Source organism: Chelon labrosus (assembly GCF_963514085.1).
Source record: "Chelon labrosus genome assembly, chromosome: 13".
In the NCBI taxonomy this organism is placed as follows: domain Eukaryota; kingdom Metazoa; phylum Chordata; class Actinopteri; order Mugiliformes; family Mugilidae; genus Chelon; species Chelon labrosus.
Genome location: NC_140346.1, coordinates 26322833 through 26346032, shown reverse-complemented (window position 1 = coordinate 26346032; position 23200 = coordinate 26322833). Strand labels below are relative to the sequence as shown.

Below are 23200 nucleotides of genomic sequence, written 5' to 3'. Positions count from 1 at the left end.
CAGGAGCATGTATATATATATATATATATAAAAAAGTTTATTTATCTACGGAGAAGAGAACAACATATCTGTCAACCTGGAGCGCTCTTAATTTGAAGGCCTCTACTGCGGCTGCGCGAACTACGTCCGTTTGTTATTGTCACGTGACTCCCGACCCGTTCCTTCCTCAGTCCAACCAACTGTCGCCGAGTACTTACTAGTGAGCTCTAGAAATGATGAAACTCGGACAAATACTCGCTGCTGACGTCTGACTGAGACATATAAAAGCATAACTCCCGCTTGCATGTGAGCTTTAAAGTCCTGCGCTAGCCGTAGCATTAGCTAAATCCATCTCAGGAGGAGGAAGTGCTTCAACAATCGCCTGAACTAACAGTAAGTTTCCTCTAAAAGTCTCCAGAGGTGTGGGCGCGGTTCCTTTTCCACACTATTTTATGCATACATATTAAAATGTGTTGTTTTTAAAGGAAACTTAACATAAACGTTTGTTGCTAGGCTACTGGCTCTTGCTGCAGTTACTAATCTATACATATGATAACTGTCTAGGTTAAGTAGAGACACGTTTGTTATGTTAATGTCTGTTTCCTGTGTTTTATAAAACTGAGGTCACTTGTTAAATCTATGTTAAACCAGAAGTGACTGATTAATGACCCCCCCAGTCGTCTCTCCTCAGGCTATTAGCAGTATGCGTAACAGACGGAGGGGGTCCCATCTGGGCCTGCTGCTCCTGGCGTCCCAGTTGTTTCAGGTGGGTCTCGACAACATCCCACCTGTCACTCTGGGTGTCCTGGCTCTCAACGTATACCTTTTCCTCTTCCCTGCTGCCCCGCTGATGCAGGTAATACGCTCACACAACACTAATAATAGAAAGAGAGTGGATCGTTTTATAAATAACAAAGTTGTTGTAGTGAAAATGTGAAATATCTAAATATCTAATGAAGCATAATTTCCTCTGATATCCCTAGACCTGTGTGAGTGTCCACCAAGCATACTGGTATGGAGAATGGACACGACTCCTGCTGTCCCCACTCCACCACGCGGACGACTGGCATCTGTATTTCAACATGGCGTCCTTCCTGTGGAAAGGCACCAGGCTGGAGCGGCAGCTGGGAGGAGGCTGGTTCTTCTACCTGCTGTCAGTCTTCTCTCTGCTCACTGGGGTGGTCTATCTGCTGTTGGAGGCTCTGTTGACAGAGCTCACTCTGGATCAGTCCTACAGCATGACGTGTGCTGTTGGCTTCTCAGGTATGAGTTATTCTGTTGTTTCTAAAATCAAGAACCGCTGATATTCCACTGGTGAATGTGGGATTTAACCACTTATATCGTATCTGATCCCACAACACACTTAAACGGTGACATTAACTAACCCATGTTGGTAATGTGACTTTGTTTCTAGGTGTGCTGTTTGCTCTGAAGGTGCTCAACAACCATTATAACCCTGGAGGTGTGACCTACGTGATGGGTTTACCTGTTTCTAATCGCTATGCCAGCTGGGTGGAGTTAGTGCTCATCCACATAACGTCACCTGGGTGAGTTACGAATCAGATAAAGTCAATAAAGAGTTCAAGGCATTTCTGAACTGACTTCTCTGATGAACTACAGACATACCTGCGTTAACACCAGCACTGCCTGGGGTTACACTTCAGTCTTCAATGAGATAACCTGTTCTTAAAGGACCAGTTACTGGCTGCATTTCCTTCACCCCAGGCGATGCTTTTTCTTTTAGTTCTAGTCTCTTTCTAAACTAAAATGTGAGTTGATGCTGTGGATGTCCACTAAGTGGCGGTGTTTCATTAGACTCTCATTTAATCTGCGCTTTGCTTCCTTCAGGACCTCTTTCGTCGGTCACCTGTCCGGTATCCTGGTGGGTCTGCTCTACACCAAGGGACCGCTGAAGAACATCATGAAGGAATGTGCAGGTCTGGATTTGTGTGTTTTGCTTTATTGACTCGACTTAGGCTCTTGTAGTTTTGTAAAAGCTCTCTGGGTGATTTAAACTGTAAAGATTAATTTATCACGGAAAGAAATGCTGAACCGTTAAAATGTTTCACGTGCTCAGTGAAGCAGATGTGATTTAAATAATTCTCTGACCTCACAGCAGCTCATATTTTTATAAACTGCATCAGTTTAGGTTTGCAAAGTGGCATACTGTGTGTGTGTATGTTATAGTCACTGCTTATATTTAAATGAAGATGCATAACACATCTGTACTGAAGATTGTTTGTTTGTGTTTCCACCAGAGTTTGTGACATCAAGTGGACATAGTTCACGGTCCAGTGGATACTTCAACTCTTCAGGCACTTCAGGTATCAGCACACTGAGGGAAAGTTATTGTATGCATACAGACGCTCTTCCAGAATATGATCATGACTTTGAGATTAAACCTGAGTTTGTTGTCCTTAAAATGAACACACAAACTATCCATGATTTTTGGGATAATCCCACATTAGCACTTCTACTGGAAATACTCCTTGCGTACCAGATGTGTATCAAATCATGGCTGAACTTAGTCATTGGTATTCCTTCCTGCTGTGCTATATATACACTATATATATTTATTTATTTAAGATTAATGTCTTCAGTAAGAACCAATGAATTTGGGCCTGAGTGCTACAGATGCAAATGTACTGATTGAATCTCCTGGATGTTGTTGGTTTGAGGCTTTTCTTTCTTCTTCTTTCTTTGTACATAATAAGAAGAATACACTATGTACCAGCCTTAATTTTGTTTGTATGTGTGTGTGTGTGTTTGTGTGTTTAGGCTTCAGAGGAACTAGTGAAAGATACTCGGCCAATCATCAGAGCACACCAAGTTACACAACACATCATACAGCATCTTATACAGGTGGACTGACAGAGGAGGAGCAGCTGGATGCCGCCATCAGAAACAGTCTGAATGAAAGAGGTGAGAGAGGAGGGTTTAGATAGGTGGATGCTGGCTGGAGTGAAGCTTTTACCAGTTTAAAGTGATCTTAGATGAGCGTCTGTATGTACATCTAACTGTATTTAGTTTTTTTTAGGTGGAGACAACTGGAGAAGAGCTCCTCCTCCTTATGGCTTCCACCTCTCTGGGGAAACGACGGCTGAGGAAATCAGGCAGAGGAGACTTCAGAGGTTTGACAGATGAATTGCCAGGCAGAGAGAGGAGAGGACAATGTATTGGTGACAAGACTCAGGAGGGTCTGGTCCAAACGTTGATGCCATAGGCTGGATGAGGAGGTATAACTGCTCAGCCTGAGGCAGTGATGAGCTCGTTTAGAGTCTGATCCTTAATGTTAAGGCGTCTTTGAGCCTCTTCAGCGATGGGATGTTACTCTGATTTTGGATTCAGGGGATATTGAGATATAATATTACCTTTGAAATAGGGAGTATACATTAAAGTGTCTTAATGCCGTGTTACAAGCAATTTTAATGCATTTGTTTTTCTGCTTACATAAGCTCAAGATAAAACATGATTATTTACTTAATTAAAACTCTATGGCATATAATATTCAGTATTATTAAGTTCTATCTGCTTCCTCTACTCCAGTCACTACCGTATTTAGTCCTGTCAAACCTGGCATGATAATGTTCTGTTTCTATTTTCGCAGGCACAATAACAGCTTCTCAAATTTTGTTTAAATGGCATTTAAACATTATGAGACAAGAGAGACATTTAACAAAATATAAGAGATCAATCAATGGATACATGGATGTGAAAAAGTGTTTGCCCCCTTACTGAGGTCTTATTTTTTTGCTTGTTTGTCACACTTAAATTTTTCAGATCAAACTAATTTAAATATTAGTCCAATAACACAACATGCAGTTTTTAAAATGGCTTTTATTATTAAGCAAAAACAAAATCCAAACCTACACGGCCCTGTGTGAAAGTGATTGCCCCCTAAACCTAATAACTGGCTGGGCCACCCTAGCAGCAACAACTGCAATCAAGCACTTGCGATAACTTGCAACGAGTCTTTTCCAGCGCTGTGGAGGAATTTTGGCCCACTCGTCTTTGCAGAATTGTTGTAATTCATCCACATGAACCACCTTTTTAAAAGGTCATTCCACAGCATGACAGTAGGATTCAGGTCAGGACTTTGACCGGGCCACTCCAAAGTCTTCATCTAGTTTTTTCTTCAGCCGGTGCTGGTGTGTTTTGGATCAATGTCCTGCTGCAGAACCCAAGTTTGCTTCAGCTTGAAGTCAAACAGATGGTCGGAAATTCTCCTTCAGGATTTTTTGGTAGACGGAAGAATTCATGGCTCTATTTATCACGGTCTTCCAGATCCTGAAGTAGCAAAACAGCCCCAGACCATCACACTACCACCACCATATTTTACTGTTGGTATGATGTTCTGTTTCTGCAATGCAGTGTTACTTTTACGCCAGATATAATGGGACACACACCTTCCAAAAAGTATCTCGTCAGTCCGCAGATTTTCCCAAAAGTCTTAGGGATCATTAAGATGTTTTCTGGCAAAACTGAGACGAGCCTTTACGTTCATTTAGCTCAGCAGTGGTTTTCGTCTGCAGGCCATTTTGGTCCAGTCTCTTTCTTATGGTGGAGTCATGAACACTGACCTTAACTGAGGCAAGTGAGGCCTGCAGTTCTTTGGATGTTGTTGTGAGGTCTTTTGTGACGTCTTGGATGAGTCGTCGCTGCGCTCTTGTGCTCTTGGGGTCATTTTGGTCGGCTGGCCACCCCTGGGAAAGTTCACCACTGTTCCATTTGTGGATAATGGCTCTCACTGTGGTTCGCTGGAGTCCCAAAGCCTTAGAAATGGCTTTACAACCTTTCCCAGACTGACAGATCTCAGTTACTTTCATTCTCATTTGTTCCTAAATTTCTTTAGATCTCAGCATGATGTCTAGCTTTTGAGGATCTTTCGGTCTGCTTCACTTTGTCAGGCAGGTCCTATTTAAGTGATTTCTTGATTGAGAACACGTGTGACAGTAATCAGACCTGGGTGTGGCTAGAGAAATCGAACTCAGGTGTGATAAACCACAGTTATGTTATGTTTTAACAGAGGGGGCAAACACTTTTTCACACCACTGTAATTATTATCTCTTAAACTGTCCCTTATCTTCCACAAGCTGTGAATGAGTAGCCAGCCTGGTGGGCACTTTTATTACCTGACTAGTAAAAGGATAAAACCAAACTGACATGAATATCTGTTTTATCAGTACGAAGGTCAATGAAAAGGATCTTCAAAGGGTCAATATGGGGCTGTGTAATAGCACATGTGTAATAAACGTTCTTTTGTACTGCACCTGTGTTTGAGTTAATTAATGCTGACCAGTCGTCCACCTGTAAACTCATGGCTCAGTTCCTCCACGTGTAATTTTCAGTAAACCCTTAGGTCCTGCAGAATTTCCTTGTTTAACATCACCGTACAGCTCTAACCTTAGTGATGCTGTCTGTAAGCAAAGTTACAAAGCAACTTCTAAGAAGTACATTGGTGGCTGTGATTCCCCCAAAGCCCTGAGGCATGATGGGAAGTAGGACAGCTTAAATTAGAGCCAAGAAGCCCAGCACATCACCACACATGCGTCTAAAACCCTGTCGCTGTAGATTTAATGGAAATCTAACTCCTGTCCCCTGATGTTGGCTTCTCCAGCAGGAGAAGAGGTCAAAGGTTGGGTGTCGGATGTCCCGGCTCAAAGTCACAGCGGGTGGAGGTGTGAACTATTTTGACATGGGATGTGTTTGACAGCTTGCATGGTCGCTGCCAAGGGGAGCGTGGGAGCCGAGTGGAGCGCAGGGGCCTGGCAGAACATGAATGGGGGAGGCTGTGGAGTGACGGAGGGGATGACAGGATGGGGACGGTGGATGACACACGCTGCACGGCAGATGCTGCCGCCGCGGTCTCGTCTCGTCTGCGGCATGGGCGCGCATTAAAGGCAGCTCTTGGCATGTCGGTGGTTTTCGCGTCTTTTTCCGTGTCGGCGCGCGTCGGGGGAAGTTCCGTCTCCGTTCGTCACGTCGCATCACACCGCCTCTGTGAAACGGATGCAACTGATTGGTCCTGTGAAGAACTCCACCTGCTGCGACGCCGTCACTGAGCGTTAGAGATAAAACTGTGAGAAGCGCTCCCCTCCTGCTTCACACATGCAGGCTGAGTTCAGCTGACCTTTTAGGGTGATAAAGAGGTTCAGCAGCAGAACCAGATGCTTCTGACTCAAGCCTTTTCTTTAGACATCGGATCACTGCCACTGGATCTGCTTGTCGGCCTTTAGCTCGTCTTTGTGTTGAGACTGTTCGATTACAACGTCATCCTTCCTGCATGGTGACTTTGAAGACACCATTAACCAAACACTGAGACATGTAGGTGGGATAAACACTTGGTCATGACTGACCTAAAATACCCCTCAGCTCTCTCTGGCTGAGCCGAACCGAGGAGCAGCACCCCACTACCACATGCTGCTCTCCCGCTCCGATCACTTAGAAAAATACACCCACCCTCTCCAGTCAATCCATCGTGAAGGTCAATTTGTCTTTGCGTCTGCCAGAGCCAGCTGAGATCACAATGGACTCCCACGGGGACGCTAAATGTGCCACGGCATAAATGAAACAAGACCCGAGCCTCGGTTTTGGATCGCTCCTCTCCCCACAGCGCAGTGATTAACTTCATCATACTCAGATCCTGTTCAGCAGCTCATAACGTCTCGTGGAGGACGGTATTAACCAGTGGAGAGGTGCAAGGCTCATTTTTAGAACAGTTAAATCACTCGTGTGCCAGAGCTACATACTGGGACTGATGACTTAGGAAACTCGCCACGCTATTTATAGGATAATCTGGTGAAATCACTCCCAGACCACCCCCAGCCTTCCTCAGTTAACTTGCTTTGACTTTCTTCCTCTTCTTCCCTGGTCCACAGCAGGATCTCATCAACCTTCACTGTTCACAATGATAGATCTCTTCTAATCAGCTGGAATAATAATAAACTCTTAGCAATAATAAACTCACTAGCAATGTTAGTGCTTAGGGTTTAATAGGACAGGGCAGGATATGCACATAGATTTCAGATGAGATAATGCAGAATAATAATTCAATAGAAAACTGCACAAACAAAACACTCATTCATTTTCTGGGTTGGAGCCTATCCCAGCTGTCATCGGGCGAGAGGCGGGGTACATCCTGGACATGTCTCCAGTCTATTGCAGGGTTAGGAACGGTGGGAGGAAGCCGGAGTACCCGGAGAGAACCCACGCAGACACAGGGAGAACATGCAAACTCCTCACAGAAAGGCCCAGACGGCCCATGGATTAGAACCCGGAACCTTCTTGCTGCATGTTCTCCCTGTGTCTGTGTGGGTTCTCTCCAGGTTCTCCAGCTTCCTCCCACCGTCCAAAGACATGCTGGTTAGGTTCATTGGTGATTCTAAATTGTCCGTAGGTGTGAGTGTGAATGGTTGTCTGTCTCTCTGTGTTAGCCCTGCAATAGACTGGAGACCTGTCCAGGGTGTACCCCGCCTTCTCGCCCGATGACAGCTGGGATAGGCTCCAGCAGACCCCACGACCCTTCACAGGAACAAGCGGTTACAGAAGATGAATGAATGAGTGAACGTTCTTGCTGTGAGGCATCAGTGCTAACCACCACACCGCTGTGCCGTCCATTAACAAAACCTAAACTGGAAAATGATTAAGCTTCATTCATTCAGTGCCCCAAAGGTCATGCACATGTGAGAACTGAAAATGTTTCAAAGAACCATCTTTAAAAAAATAAATAAATAAATAAATAAGTGAAACCCCAGCGAGTGTGTGTCATTGTGTGTATTTGATTTTTAAAATCCTCCTCTTTGCATAGAGTGAACTTTTCTCATACTTGCCTTGTGCGACCTTGACAATCCATCTAGAGCTTAAATGTCAACCAAAGAAAATGCTAAATCACGTTAACGCCTCCTCGTGTCATTTGCCTTGTGGCCTAAAGCCCTATTTGCAGGGGACTGGCATTACCTGGGGACATCGTGTCAGTTAGAAATGGCCGCCCTACACTCTCAGTGTTTTACTGCTGACTTTAACCCCTGATATGACATCAAAGCTCTGCTGCCTTCTGCTTCAACCCCACTTCACATCAGAGGTAAGTATTTACAGCACCACGCGTCTTACCAACTTTAATTACTTTATTCGATTCAATAAAATGAAACAAAACGTATAAATGTGTCTTTATGTCATCCGCCTTTAGGGTTTTACTCTGCTGATGGTCTCTTGCTAGTCTTTGGCGTGGTTGGGTCTCTCTGTCCTGTGCAGCCACGGCTTCCTTAATGTGCATGTTTCCACACGCAGAAAAAAAAAAATCGGATTTGAAACAAAACCTAAAAACACACCCCAACTGATATGCAATGGTCCAGTATTCTGACAGGATCTCTGTTTGGAGTTATATGGTTGGTACTTTACAAATTACAGACATGTCACTAGGTATTACTAGTCCCATGTTAGTAGGGCTTAAGATGAAACTGCAATGATGTGCATCTATTTTTAAGAAAAGGCCAAAAAAACATTTACATATTTACAGTGTTATTTAGTAACTACACTGATCAGCCACAACATTATGACTGGGGAAGTAAATAACACTGACCATCTTGTGACAATTAAATGTTCTGATGGGAAACTTTTAGACCATTGGTGTGGATGTTACTTAGACATGTAGCACCCACCTAGACCAGACCAGCCCCCAAACCATCACATGCATTGCTTTAAAAAAAAATTACATATTTCTTTTTTTATTGTCATTAAAAAACCTTTTTTATCTACTGTAAGCACTGAAACCAATATAGTGCATCAGACTAATGGATCAGGCATGTGAAATATGTGTGTATTTTCCAAACAATCTCCTGTGCAGAGTGCTTGTATTCTGTTTGTTCAGTGTTATATCTCAGTGCCAGCCCATGTTTGTTTTGTATAACCTCCAATTAATTGCACCGTTAAGAGCAGCTGTTTTTTTTTTTTCCTCTGGAAAATGTGGCGTGCGCTCTAAAGATAGCTAGGAAGATAACGGAAACACAAACACTGAATAGACTGGATCCCTGAAGTCTCCTCCAGCGGTGGCATTCGGTTCAACTTCAGGCGCCCACCGTCCACTACTGGACTAGATTCACTACAGCAGCGTGAGGGGTTGACGAGGGTGCTGGAGCCGAGACTATCACGTTCACCCTTCAACAAACATCAAGTCAGATCTACTCTTACACTCCTTCCTCAGCCCGTTGTCTTCTGCGCTGCTGTCACACAATCTCTCCCTCTTACATTTCTCTCCTTTGTTCTCTCCTGCATCTCGGCGTGACTCTCTCTCCTGCTTTAGGAATTTTTCTCCCTTTGAATTTCGATTCCTCCCCAGTGTCTGCGCTCTCCTCCCACCTTTTCTAAAACTCTCCTTTCCCCCCTTTTTTTCCTCTCTCTGCATCTTTGGCTCCCTGCATGCCTCTCGGTGATGCTCTCTCTCGTCTCTCCCCTTGATGTTTCTTTCTGTTTGTCTCTTGATTCGTCTCACACAATCTAGCGTTGGTTTTGATCTCGCTATACCTCTTTTTTTTTTCTCTCAGCCTCACACACAAACCAAACACACACACACACACACATATATACACACTCAGACTATCTCTCTCCTTGTGGGTTGCCTGTAGATCAGAGTTGGCATGTCTCTCAGTAAGCTGCAGAGCTACCAAGCTCCTTGATTCATACCAGCTATCTGGGTGACCCATTTCTGCATAAACTTGCACAGTTTAATGCCGTGAAAGGAAGTACAGTAAAGTGTTTCACTGCATTACCTCCCCAATATACAGCACCTGCACTACCACCGGTGCTATAGATCCATAAAGTCAGCCTTTGCATATAAACATGAAGTACCACAGGGTTCTATTCTTGGTCCACCACGCAGAAGAAGATATATTTTAGTTTACCTACATTTATTCATTCATTTTCTGTAACCGTCCTCTGTCCTCTGGTGGGTCATGGGGGGATGGAGCTGGAGTCTTGGGGCGAGAGGTGGGGTACACCGTGGACAGGTCTCCAGTCTATCACAGGGCTAACATAGAGAGACAGACAGTTATTCACACACACACACCTGTGGCCAATTTACAATCACCAATGACCCTAACCAGCATGTCTTTGGACGGTGGGAGGAAGCTGGAGTACCCAGCCCACCCAGAGCCCACCTAGAGCTCACCCAGAGCCCACGCAGACACCGGGAGAACATGAAAACTCCACACAGAAAGGCCCCAGTCGGCCCTAGTTCACCTACATTAGACTTTGAGATATTTCTGCAAAAAGATGCAATTTAGCAACTTTCTAAAATAAAAAATTGTTCAGGTTTTATTCTGAACGAAAAAAACGTAAATTGTCATTTGTCCATAGAAGACACAGAAACTCAAACTAAATATTAATCTAAAAGGTAAGTACAGTCCTTAAATACACACTGTATGTACTATAACTCTCTCAGTCAAGTCTGATGTATCCATGGTTATACAGTATTTTGGTGTTTTGGCTGACGCAAAGCACTCAGAGCTTAAGCTAATCATCCAAAGTACGTAATGGAAGGTGCAGACTCTGGGTGCCGGTGTCTTTTCTTAGTAAACACATAAAATACATTACTTTCACAGTTTATGACTTGCTCTAATCCTTCATTGCCTCCTGGAGATATGATGTGATGAAGTTCAAATAACATCCTGGAACAGGACTTTGTCCCGGGAAACGTGCCTCCATGAGTATCAAAGTAAATTTGGTGAAGACCTCATAAACAATCAAAACGTTTTCTCATCCATGCAAGCCCGGTTTGAACTCTAGACTTCTAGAAGCTACGAAACGCTTTCTGGTGGCACGTACCTTGGGCTGTGACGACTTGGTGAGTACGCTCTTGTGGCATCGTTTAGAGTAAATCGGTGAAGTCAGAGTGTTACCCTGGGAGTCAGTAGAATGACTATCATGTTTAACTGCTGGGACACGAGCCTGCCTCACCTTACACAACACCTGCGCCAACCAAGTCTGGCTCTAAAGCTCTTCTTCTTTTGACCACATTGCAAACTGATACACGTCCATCAAATTCTTCATCATCTCTCTGGTGCTCCCCTGCCAGTGGCCATCTGGAAAGGGTGTCTGACGCAATATTACGTCAACCACGGTGGTAGCGCACCTCAAAAGTGAACCTGGACAACCCAACGTTGTTCAATAGCGCCTCGTTTCGCTGCATGTGACACAGAGGGTTTCGTATCTGTCGTTACAGTGAACTTGGAACCAAACAGGCACCCTCTGAATTTCTCTGCCTATTTGAGAACAATGAGTTCTAGTTTCATAACTGCCCGTGATTTATTCTCTGCATTTTTATGCTATCCCATCTAATCTGCCTTCCTGCGAGTGACACAGAGCTACAACCAAGCCTAAACAGCTAGCGTCTGTTTCAACAATTAAATGGAGGGAGAAACTGGCATAACCAAGAGGAGGGGGGCTGATAAGTGACTCATGACGTGGTCAAACGAGCTTTTAGACCTAGCTTGGCGCTGTTGTCTGACCTGCTCACTGGTAAAATCCCTGCAGAAGCCATCTGTGGTAGCAGCAAACCCCTAAGTCAAGTACCAAACTGTTGAGCGCCGGCCACTGCTTTGCTGCAGCTGGGTCTCTCCATATGCCCTCCGCTGAGGTTTGTTGGCCTTTAAGATGCTGCTAACCTGCCTCCACCTTAACTCCAAGGTCCGGACACTTCCCTATACTCCATGCTCTAAAAGATATCTCAGGCTTTTTTCCATCTTTGGTGAATTGAAATGTTCTGTCCAACACTCCCACCTTTGTTTGCCTTCCCACTGGCAGCGACACTCCCTTACGGAGTTTACCCAAACGGATAAACCTTCCTTTCTTCAGAAATTCACCTTCTTCCAGTGTAGCAGTAGACATCTCTTGTGCACCACTTGTGCGCTGACCTCCCTCATTCCAACTACTCAAGGATGCTTTTCCCACAGTCTGAAGAATTCCCCGGGAAACGGCAGCAAAACAATGCGGCTTCCGCTGTGTTCCCAGCATCTCTTGCATTCACAGGATAGAGGAAGGAAAGGCCTTTCCCACCTTGTTTCACAAGACTATAACGACACCAGAACTGTAACACTAAACAGCTCCTCGTGTGAAGATTTAGTACAAAGTTATGGCTTTTTCTGCTGATGCTATCGTCTTCTGGGGGCAGTTAACTTTAAATTCATCTTAGCTTTTTTGCAGATCAGTATACTCGTATGTTTATGCATACAAAACATACAGTATATGAGCTCATAGAACACAAGCTGTAGCTAAAACCCCCACCCAGTAAATTCTAACAAGTTGAGTTTAAATTTAGGAAACTGATTACCTTGGGAAAAGTAAGTAAACGAACTTAATTGTGCACTGTAAAACCCGATAAGTTTAATTCAACTCAATTTTTTTTTAAACTGATTACATCGAAAATTTTGAGTAAAAGTAACTAGATTTTATAAGTATAAGAATAGTTATAGATTAAGTAGCCTATACTAGTAATTTTAAGTAACACTAACTTAATTTTGTGAGTGAGCGAAACATTCCTGTTTAATTACATTTCGCTAGGAATTTTGTTTTCATAATACAAATAAAAATCGAGTATAAGAAACTTGAACATTCTTATTATCTTTAAAATAACGTACTTCATTTCTCTGTAAGAAATTATTCATGCTATGTTTACTTAACTTTTTGAGTTCAATTAAGTTGTTCAAACTCCTCTGTCGTTAAAAACTTTGCTTGATTTCAACTCAAAATGAGATGTTCCAGAACTTAAATCTTTTTTTTTTAAACAGATTACACAAATATTTTCATGTTTCTTTAACCCAAAATCCCAAAATTCAAATATTCTCAGTAACACTAAAGAACACATGAACACAGACAAAATGCAAGTTCCTGTTTTATTAACAGTAAGTAAAAATGACTTAAAAACAGTAACTATAGAAGCCATAAACAACAAATAATATATATGGCAAGAAGTTTTACACATCTTCAACTTTTGAAGTAGTGTGAAATTATATTTAAGTGAGCTGTACTTGTTTTTGAAGTAAGAACTTAATGTATCTCAGTACAGTTAAATTCAAATCAAGTTGTTACAACTCAAATACCTTGTGTCACATTTAATTTAATATATTCTGCCAAAACAAGCAGACATGACTTTGTCAGCACCCGAAGGCGCGCTATGGCCAGGTGGCGCTGCTCGTCCATTAGGTGACGTCGTGTGTTCATGGCTGTTTGAATGATGAACTTGGAATGACTTACTGACAATACCAGCTTTTTATACCCACAGAATGTTGAAAATTGATGCCACATTGAAAAGGGTTGTCTTTTAGTAATTTTTGGTATTGGCCCCAATATGTAAGGCACACTGTACACAGTGAAAAACACAAAATGAGGTGTGTCTATCACCCCAATACAATTGCCTCCCTATCCCAAAAATCTCTGAAGTGAAACAAACACCGTATGTATGACATCCACTGAGTCTCTCACAATATCCCTAACTTATTGTGAGTAGTGTAAGTCTCATACCACAAACCATGCTACACACTCAGAAAAACCAAGTTCATATATAACTTAGTTTTTCTCGATTGCTAAGACACATTTCTCGAAAAGCAGCTCTCCTTTTCTCTAAACTGTGAACTCAAAACCCAATTTTCAAGCTACATTCACAAAATCTCAGACTCTTCTTGCCAAACCAAACTTTCACCTCAGAACAGTTTAATCTGTGCTCAAAACTGAACCATGTTGTCAAATCGTGCCCCAAGTCAATCAAAATTAATAACACTACTGAGCAGTCACTATACACTACATAGAAAAATAGAAAACACAATGCTCAGGACATGAAGCTGTAGAAATAAATGTTTATTGTTCACTGTAGGCTAAATGCATGTTGCAAAACAAAAAAAAACTGTGCATTAGCACTTGTACAGTACAAAAACAAACAGAAATCTTGTGCATTTAGCACTTTCATACAGTAAGCCTACATAAAAATGAAGTACAAAAATATACAAAGGAGATTTCTATCGATTGTAGTGCCACACAAACCAGTGCTCTCTGAACTGGCTTATATATGTTCCCTCACATCATCAGCCACAGGTGTGATCAATTTTGAGTTCAACCGGTGACACAAGTGTTTTAACTGTGTTTGACTTTTGCCACCTGCGCTCACCATTTTGAACCACAGGTGCATCACAATGAAAATGTGTTGGCAAGTTGTTTTCTAAACAGGTCAAAAGGTGCTTATGGTTTTGCCAAAGGAGTGGCTGATTCAATCAGTGGGTTCAGGTAACTGAGCATTTGGTTCAGACAATAGGGTTTAGTGTTTTAGCAATTGAGAAAAACTGTAATGAAACAAGTATGCAGGTAAAAAGTGCAGAAAACTCAGTGAGAGAAAGTAAACTTAAAAAACTAGTATGAATTAAGTTAAATGCACGATTTCATCATAAGTCAGGACATTGTTTGCATTTACAGTGCAGTACACTTTCTTTATTTGGTAACACACAACAGAGTTAGTTTTATCCGACTTAAACATTTTAAGTTAGATGAACTTTGCAGACACGGACACAAATAATGAAAAAAATAAAAAATAAATGATGGCATGTGGTTGTGGTGTGGTAGTCTGGAGAGAGCTGGGGTGAACACAGAGGCAGATTAAAGATCAACCAAGCAAAACAGTGAACAAAGAAAAGAAAGGGTCAGAACTGGAATAACTCAAACAGATCTCAAAGGCCCTGTCGCAAAACCACCGCTGAACGAGACGGAACAAACTGGCTGCAGATGCTGGACTCGGAGACCAGCGGGTCATTTAAGGAGGCTTGATGAGTAGATGGGATGCAGGTGAGTTCAATCAACCAGGGGAGCGAGGGGTGGAGAGAGGGGGGAGCCACCCAGGGATCAGCTGGGACTGGGAGCAGAACACAAAACCCTGACACTTAAGTATTTGCTTTACTCAGATGTCACCTGCAACCTTAAGGCATTGTTTTAGAGAAAGTACATCTGTGATGTAAATACAATGTGAGATGTGTAAGATTCACTTACTTTACTTTATTAAAGGACATGTCATTGCAACATTGCAGTACGCCGCTTTCATTGCTCACAGGTTCAGTTATTGCATTTGCATAATCATCATAAAACTAACACCACGGTGAGTGATTGCATCCTGCAGAATTTTCCACATTTCTACATAAAAATAAATGAGTCAAAACATCACAGAAGTATTAGGCTTTGGTATTTATTGTCAGGAAAATGAGCCAATATTACATACCTGTGAGGTGCACAAGATGTCAGTCAAGCAACATTGACAGTTTACATATTAATACATATTTTATACTTTAAGTAACTAAGAGTAATGTTGTCAAGGCGGCACAGGTGGGTTAGTTATTCGGTGTGAAATTGTAAAACACATTTTTATGTATAAAAGAAATCCTCCTGGAACCAAGAACCCCTCCCCCATAGCAAAACTGGTCTGGCCCAGTGGTGGGCCACACAACCCACTTGCACTTGGCCCACATGCATGAATGAATTGCAGCCCTTTTGTGGTCCACATCTGGCATCCAACATGTGTGCCACGTAAGGGCCGCAACTCAGACAAACTGCAACCAGAGCTGGCCCTAATCTGGCCAAACTATTTTCAGAAGTGGTTCCTGATGTCAGCCTTAATTCAACCTTAACTCAGTCACTTAATTTATGTGTCATATTTGATCCAGATTATTTATATAAATATAACAAAACTCAACAAGTACAGTATTATAAGCAAATGTTTATTTTTTTTAGTCATGTCAGCACAGTACACATGTCCATAAACTGGATAAATTATCTTAAACTCTCAGCACGAGTTTAAGATCTGGTGCTGTCCATTCCCTGCTTCCTCTTCATCCTCTTCAGTCTGCCACCATCTCTACCTGGAGAGAGATGTAACCATCTTCCAGTCTATTTCCTGGTCTGTGGCCCCAGATGTTAGTCAGTTACGCCTTACAGCAGCTGAAACATACACACACAAAGCACAAATGATTGGAAATTAACATTTTTGTATCATTAGGTAATATAGCTACTGTAATTCTATTAAAACTGATCCTGATGACAATATTCAGATCTCAAGTGTTTCCCCTACATCTACTTCTTTGTACAAGACATTTAAATGCAGTTTTTAAATTTATGCATAGTAAAAACAAGGATTTACAGTGTTACGCAAACTATCAATATGTAATCAATAAATATAACACTTTAAGATTCTTAAAACTAGAGTCGGTAGGTTTGTTAATTGCAGTTTGTAAACACAACAAACTGACCCGGTTTATGGTTGTTTACACAAACAATATTTCAGTATAAGTTCCAAAAACTTCAAACTTCCCACCAGTCCCCTGAACTGAAGAAGCTACTCGGATGAGTTGTAAAACGTCTTCTTCTCTCGAAAAAAAAAAAAAAAAACAGTTGCCTTTTTAAACCCTATTTTTGGATTGAAGCACGATACATCTGCAATTGCCAGGCCAGCAGAATAAAAACGCCAATGGTTTTAGACTTAGAATTAGATAAACTTTATTCATCCACAAGGGAAATTGCTTGGTCACAGTAGCTTAGTTGTACATAAAAAACACTTAAGGACCACAGATAAAAGAAAGATTAAATAAAATAAAATAAGTAAAATAAAATCTAGTAAAATAAAATAAAAATAGTATAAGCAAAAATTTATAAATTAGCATATTAGCATATGGTCAGCTAGCAGAAGCTATGGCAGTAGCCCTAATGTTTAACGAGCCGGAAAAAGGAAACGACCCCTACGACAAAACGTCGCCTATTTTAAGTTTGTCTATATCATTTATTCAAAATGAATAAACAAGTTTAACAGCAAAACAGTGCAGTCCATCCTTTCCTGAGCCGCATTTTAGGCTAACGCTAATCGTTAGCCACATCGCTAAACGTTAGCGCCCCTTGTTAACATTCAGGCGAGACTCCAGACAGGAATTGTCTTTGTGTGCCAACTGCCAAAGCATTGTCTCAAAAACAAACGCTATCGTAAACATAAAACTGATGCGTTTCACTCACCACATCTTTATCGTCTGTCTCACCGGAGTGCATGGGCAGCAATCAGCCTTCATAGAGTGGGGAACGAATGTACATCGGAGCATGATCAACACCGCCACCTACTGGAATATGTTTTGGGGGCCGAGGTGGACTCATGCTTGGGTTCAGACCTTCGTTTATGGATCGGATTGGAAAAAGGCGAAAGGAATGTCTCTAAATTACCCAAACGGAAGCAGGGATGAATGTGCGTGTTGGATGATCTGCAAATGCAGATTCAGCACTTCACACACGGAACGTAAGGGTCGCAAATGAAATTTCAAGACAGATGCACATGCGAGAAGTGATATATGTTTACAAATGGGTATAATTTAATTTGCAAGTTTCCAAACGTTTGAAAAAATCATTACACCTTTGTGCAAATACCAATTTACAAGTCACGAATTTTGACTTTGCGTTTGCAAATTATATCATACGCGTGGATTGCAGTGTTTGCATATACGAATAATATTGAGACATATCTACAGCGTATCCTAACCTAACACAGACCTCAAGTGTAGTTCTGCAAGCTGTAGTGACCGCACAAATATCACTCCAGCTTGCAGTGTTCTCTACAAAAGTCCATTGTTATCATGAGGAAAAACATTTTTGTAAAATTCTGCAATACGCTGATGGAAATGTGGGAAATTAACTGAAAACAGTTGATCTAGTAATAAACTCTTTATTTTCTACTAAATAAATGATGGAATCTCTGTCGTTCGATTGATTGTTGACGGCCATGTTACCATGGTAACAGTAAATGTGACCTCACTGGTGAGGTCAAATCTGTGACATCATCAAAAGATCAAAGGAATCTCTGCCTTTGATCTCAGATAGCTTAAATAGGACCAGATTCATCAGAGATTCTCTAGATCTTCGCTGAACTGACGACATTCAGGTAATTTGCCAGGTTAAATTTTGTTCTTACGACACAAATTCATCAGAGATTCACTTGATATTCGCTGAACCGACGACATTTAGGTAGTTGATAGACTAAACGAACACATCCAAAGTAATGTATCGCAACACGTCAACAACAGCTCCAATGGACAGAAGGAGTCCTTCCCAGACAGAGGAGATCCCACAGATCACAGCGGACATGGTTCGTCCACTGATCGAATCCTTTGTTAACACTATCACACCGGACCAGTGGGTATGTTTGAGTTCCGGTAAACCAGACAATGATACCAAATATTCGCTGGCACAACTGATCAGCGACTTGATAGGGCTCATTTCCAAATCCCTCCTGGAGAAAATCAAACCGAGACGTGTTATTTCTCAGGAGGTTGTCTTGTCCAGCATTGGCGACACACTTTCTCAAACCTTTGCTCAAGTCCTGGACGTTAAAGAAGAGGTCGGCTCTGAGAGCTCAGATGTGTTGACCAGCTTAATTGCCCTAGACGTGGCTGAGAGTGTCAACTCTGTCCTCTCTGCTGGCGAGGACACTTCAGAGCCTGAAGTTCAAGAGCACGTCACTCCCAGAAAAAGAATTAAAGCTATGGTCCGTTCTATCAGCGTGATGCTGAAAGAATTCATTGGGAAGATGACGTGCAAACCTCGGACACGTAGGAGGAAAAAACGCGTGGTCACCCCCCCGGAAGACGTAGACGCTGACAGAACGTCAAAAGATGTGGTGTCTACAAAATCTGAAAGTTACATTCAGTCGTTAGACACAGACACCCGGGAAACGGCCTCCACAGGAAGCAGGCAGAGCTGTAAGACTCCAAAAACAGAAGCTGACACAGAGAGAGAGGAGATCCAAGAACAAGCAACCTCAAAGTCCTCCTCTCTCAAGGCTAAAGTAGTTGAGGATGACGCTGCTAAGTCTGAAGATGAGGAGGACAAGAGCCCTGAGCGCAGGACGTGCAAACTGTCCCTGAAGAGAATGGGGGGCATGATTAAAGGCTTCTTTGTGAAACCTTCATTCAAAGAGCCTCCTGCTGGAGTCACAGTGTCATCAACACAGTCAACAGATGTCCCACAAGTGACCTCTGTGGATGTCATTGTACCTGAGCAGCAGTTTCCAGATGTTGCTGCTGTGGTGCTCATTGTACCTGAGCAGCAGTTTCAGGCAGGCAACTCTGTGGAGGTGGTTGTACCTGAGCATCACTTACCAGGTGACAAACCAGCCCAAGACTCTGAGCAGATGGAAACCTCCTCTCTGGAGATCATAGTAGTGGAGGATGAAAGTGCTCAGTCTGATAAAGAGACCAAGAGCTTGGCAGAGGGCAAGGCTTCAATTGTTCGCCCAAAGTCCAAGAAGAAACTGTCTCTGAAAATCAAAACTAAGGGCTTTTTTGCTAAAAGGATTTTCAAGGTGCGACCTGCTGTAGTCAGATCAGCATCAATAAAGTCATCAGAAGTTGGTGCTACAGAGAGCATTGGGCCTCAGCAGCAGGTCACTACTTTTCTGGTCACTGTTCCTGATGAGCAATTTCCAGAGCCCACCGCTGTGGTGCTCATAGACCATGAAGACAAACCAGTCCAAGACTCTGAGCAGCTTGAACAGACAGAGGAGATCCCACAGATCACAGTGGACACGGTTCGTCCACTGATCAAATCCTTTGTTAGCATGATCTCACTGGACCAGTGGGCATGTTTGAGTTCCGGTAAACCAGACGATGATACCAAATATTCGCTGGCACAGCTGATCAGAGACTTGATAGCGGTCATTTCCAAATCCCTTCTGGAGAAAATCAAACCGAGACGTGTTATTTCTCAGGAGGTTGTCTTGTCCAGCATTGGCGACACACTTTCTCAAACCTTTGCTCAAGTCCTGGACGTTGAAGAAGTGGTCTGCTCTGAGAGCTCAGATGTGTTGACCAGCTTAATTGCCCTAGACGTGGCTGAGAGTGTCAACTCTGTCCTCTCTGCTGGCGAGGACACTTCAGAGCCTGAAGTTCAAGAGCACGTCACTCCCAGAAAAAGAATTAAAGCTATGGTCCGTTCTATCAGCGAGATGCTGAAAGAATTCACTGGGAAGATGACGTGCAAACCTCGGACACGTAGGAGGAAAAAACGCGTGGTCACCCCCCCGGAAGACGTAGACGCTGACAGAACGTCAAAAGATGTGGTGTCTACAAAATCTGAAAGTTACATTCAGTCGTTAGACACAGACACCCGGGAAACAGCCTCCACAGGAAGCAGGCAGAGCTGTAAGACTCCAAAAACAGAAGCTGACACAGAGAGAGAGGAGATCCAAGAACAAGCAACCCCAAAGTCCTCCTCTCTCAAGGCTAAAGTAGTTGAGGATGACGCTGCTAAGTCTGAAGATGAGGAGGACAAGAGCCCTGAGCGCAGGACGTGCAAACTGTCCCTGAAGAGAATGGGGGGCATGATTAAAGGCTTCTTTGTGAAACCTTCATTCAAAGAGCCTCCTGCTGGAGTCACAGTGTCATCAACACAGTCAACAGATGTCCCACAAGTGACCTCTGTGGACGTCATTGTACCTGAGCAGCAGTTTCCAGATGTTGCTGCTGTGGTGCTCATTGTACCTGAGCAGCAGTTTCAGGCAGGCAACTCTGTGGAGGTAGTTGTACCTGAGCATCACTTACCAGGTGACAAACCAGCCCAAGACTCTGAGCAGATGGAAGCCTCCTCTCTGGAGATCATAGTAGTGGAGGATGAAAGTGCTCAGTCTGATAAAGAGACCAGGAGCTTGGCAGAGGGCAAGTCTTCAATTGTTCGCCCAAAGTCCAAGAAGAAACTGTCTCTGAAAATCAAAACTAAGGGCTTTTTTGCGAAAAGGATTTTCAAGGTGCGACCTGCTGTAGTCAGATCAGCATCAATAAAGTCATCAGAAGTTGGTGCTACAGAGAGCATTGGGCCTCAGCAGGAGGTCACTACTTTTCTGGTCACTGTTCCTGATGAGCAATTTCCAGAGCCCACCGCTGTGGTGCTCATAGACCCTGAAGGCAAACCAGTCCAAGACTTTGAGCAGCTTGAACAGACAGAGGAGATCCCACAGATCACAGTGGACACGGTTCGTCCACTGATCAAATCCTTTGTTAGCACTATCTCGCCGGACCAGTGGGCATGTTTGAGTTCCGGTAAACCAGACGATGATACCAAATATTCGCTGGCACAGCTGATCAGCGACTTGATAGAGCTCATTTCCAAATCCCTCCTGGAGAAAATCAAACCGAGACGTGTTATTTCTCAGGAGGTTGTCTTGTCCAGCATTGGCAACACACTTTCTCAAACCTTTGCTCAAGTCCTGGACGTTGAAGAAGTGGTCTGCTCTGAGAGCTCAGATGTGTTGACCAGCTTAATTGCCCTAGACGTGGCTGAGAGTGTCAACTCTGTCCTCTCTGTTGGCGAGGACACTTCAGAGCCTGAAGTTAAAGAGCACGTCCCTCCCAAGAAAAGAATTAAAGCTATGGTCCGTTCTATCAGCGAGATGCTGAAAGAATTCATTGGGAAGATGAAGTGCAAACCTCGGACACGTAGGAGGAAGAAATGCGTGGTCACCCCCCCGGAAGACGTAGACGCTGGCAAAACGTCAGAAGATGTGGTGTCTACAAAATCTGAAAGTTACATTCAGTCGTTAGACACAGACACCCGGGAAACGGCCTCCACAGGAAGCAGGCAGAGCTGTAAGACTACGAAAACAGAAGCTGACACAGAGAGAGAGGAGATCCAAGAACAAGCAACCCCAAAGTCCTCCTCTCTCAAGGCTAAAGTAGTTGAAGATGACGCTGCTAAGTCTGAAGATGAAGAGGACAAGAGCCCTGAGCGCAGGACGTGCAAACTGTCCCTGAAGAGAATGGGGGGAATGATTAAAGGCTTCTTTGTGAAACCTTCATTCAAAGAGCCTCCTGCTGAAGTCACAGTGTCATCAACACAGTCAACAGACGTCCCACAAGTGACCACTGTGGAGGTCATTGTACCTGAGCAGCAGTTTCCAGATGTTGCTGCTGTGGTGCTCATTGTACCTGAGCAGCAGTTTCAGGCAGGCAACTCTATGATGGTGGTTGTACCTGAGCATCACATACCACGCGACACACCAGCCCAAGACTTTGAGCAGATGAAAGCCTCCTCTCTGGAGATCATAGTAGTGGAGGATGAAAGTGCTCAGTCTGATAAAGAGACCAAGAGCTTGGCAGAAAGCAAGTCTTCAATTGTTCCCCCAAAGTCCAAGAAGAAACTGTCTCTGAAAATCAAAACTAAGGGCTTTTTTGCTAAAAGGATTTTCAAGGTGCGACCTGCTGTAGTCAGATCAGCATCAATAAAGTCATCAGAAGTTGGTGCTACAGAGAGCATTGGGCCTCAGCAGGAGGTCACTACTTTGCTGATCACTGTTCCTGATGAGCAATTTCCAGAGCCCACCGCTGTGGTGCTCATAGACCCTGAAGACAAACCAGCCCAAGACTTGGAAACCTTCTCTCTGGACAGCACTGCTCAGCGTGAGGTTGAAGAAGTCCAGGGTCTGGAAGAAAGACCTGCTCCAGCCACACGTCCAAAGTCTAAAAAGAAATTGCCTCTGAAAGGACTGAGTACTGCATTTGGTGGCATCTTTGGGAAACCACCTACTGTTACCCCTGCCCGCATCTCACCAGAGGCTACCACCGTGGAGATCCTTGTGCCTCAGCACCAGTTACCAGAAGACAAACCAGTCCAAGACTTTGAGGAGCTTGAACAGACAGAGGAGATCCCACAGATCACAGTGGACACAGTTCGTCCACTGATCGAATCCTTTGTTAACACGGTCACACCGGACCAGTGGGCATGTTTGAGTTCCGGTAAACCAGACAATGAAACCAAATATTCCCTGGCACAGCTGATCAGAGACTTGATAGCGGTCATTTCCAAATCCTTCCTGGACAATACCAAACAGAGATGTCTTATCTCTCAGGAGGTTGTCTTGTCCAGCATGGGCGACACACTTTCTCAAACCTTTGCTCAAGTCCTGGACGTTGAAGAAGTGGTCTGCTCTGAGAGCTCAGAGGTGTTGACCAGCTTAATTGCCCTAGATGTGGCTGAGAGCGTCAACTCTGTCCTCTCTACTGGCGAGGACGATTCAGACAGTGAATTTGAAGAGCACGTCCCTCCCAAAAAAAGAACTAAAGCTATGGTCCGTTATATCAGCGAGATGCTGAAAGAATTCACTGGGAAGATGAGGTGCAAACCTTGGACACGTAGGAGGAAAAAACGCGTGGTCACCCCCCCGGATGATGTAGAC

At 43.5% G+C, this 23200-nt stretch overlaps 1 protein-coding gene across 3 annotated transcripts; it reads left to right on the top strand.

The window, feature by feature from the left end:
• Positions 1-137: 137 nt before the first annotated feature.
• Positions 138-5248, top strand: rhbdd1 (rhomboid domain containing 1). 3 transcript variants are annotated; one of them, XM_084559291.1, is made up of 8 exons: positions 138-372; positions 671-835; positions 963-1242; positions 1394-1526; positions 1828-1916; positions 2238-2303; positions 2758-2901; positions 3017-5248. In XM_084559291.1, the coding sequence occupies exons 2-8, from the start codon at positions 683-685 to the stop codon at positions 3121-3123; spliced, it is 972 nt and encodes a 323-aa protein (XP_084415417.1). In that variant the 5' UTR covers positions 138-372; positions 671-682; the 3' UTR covers positions 3124-5248. The 3 variants fall into 3 exon arrangements, with proteins under 3 accessions (XP_084415417.1, XP_084415416.1, XP_084415415.1); XM_084559290.1 differs by having other exon boundaries at positions 657-835; XM_084559289.1 differs by having other exon boundaries at positions 138-835.
• Positions 5249-23200: the final 17952 nt, after the last annotated feature.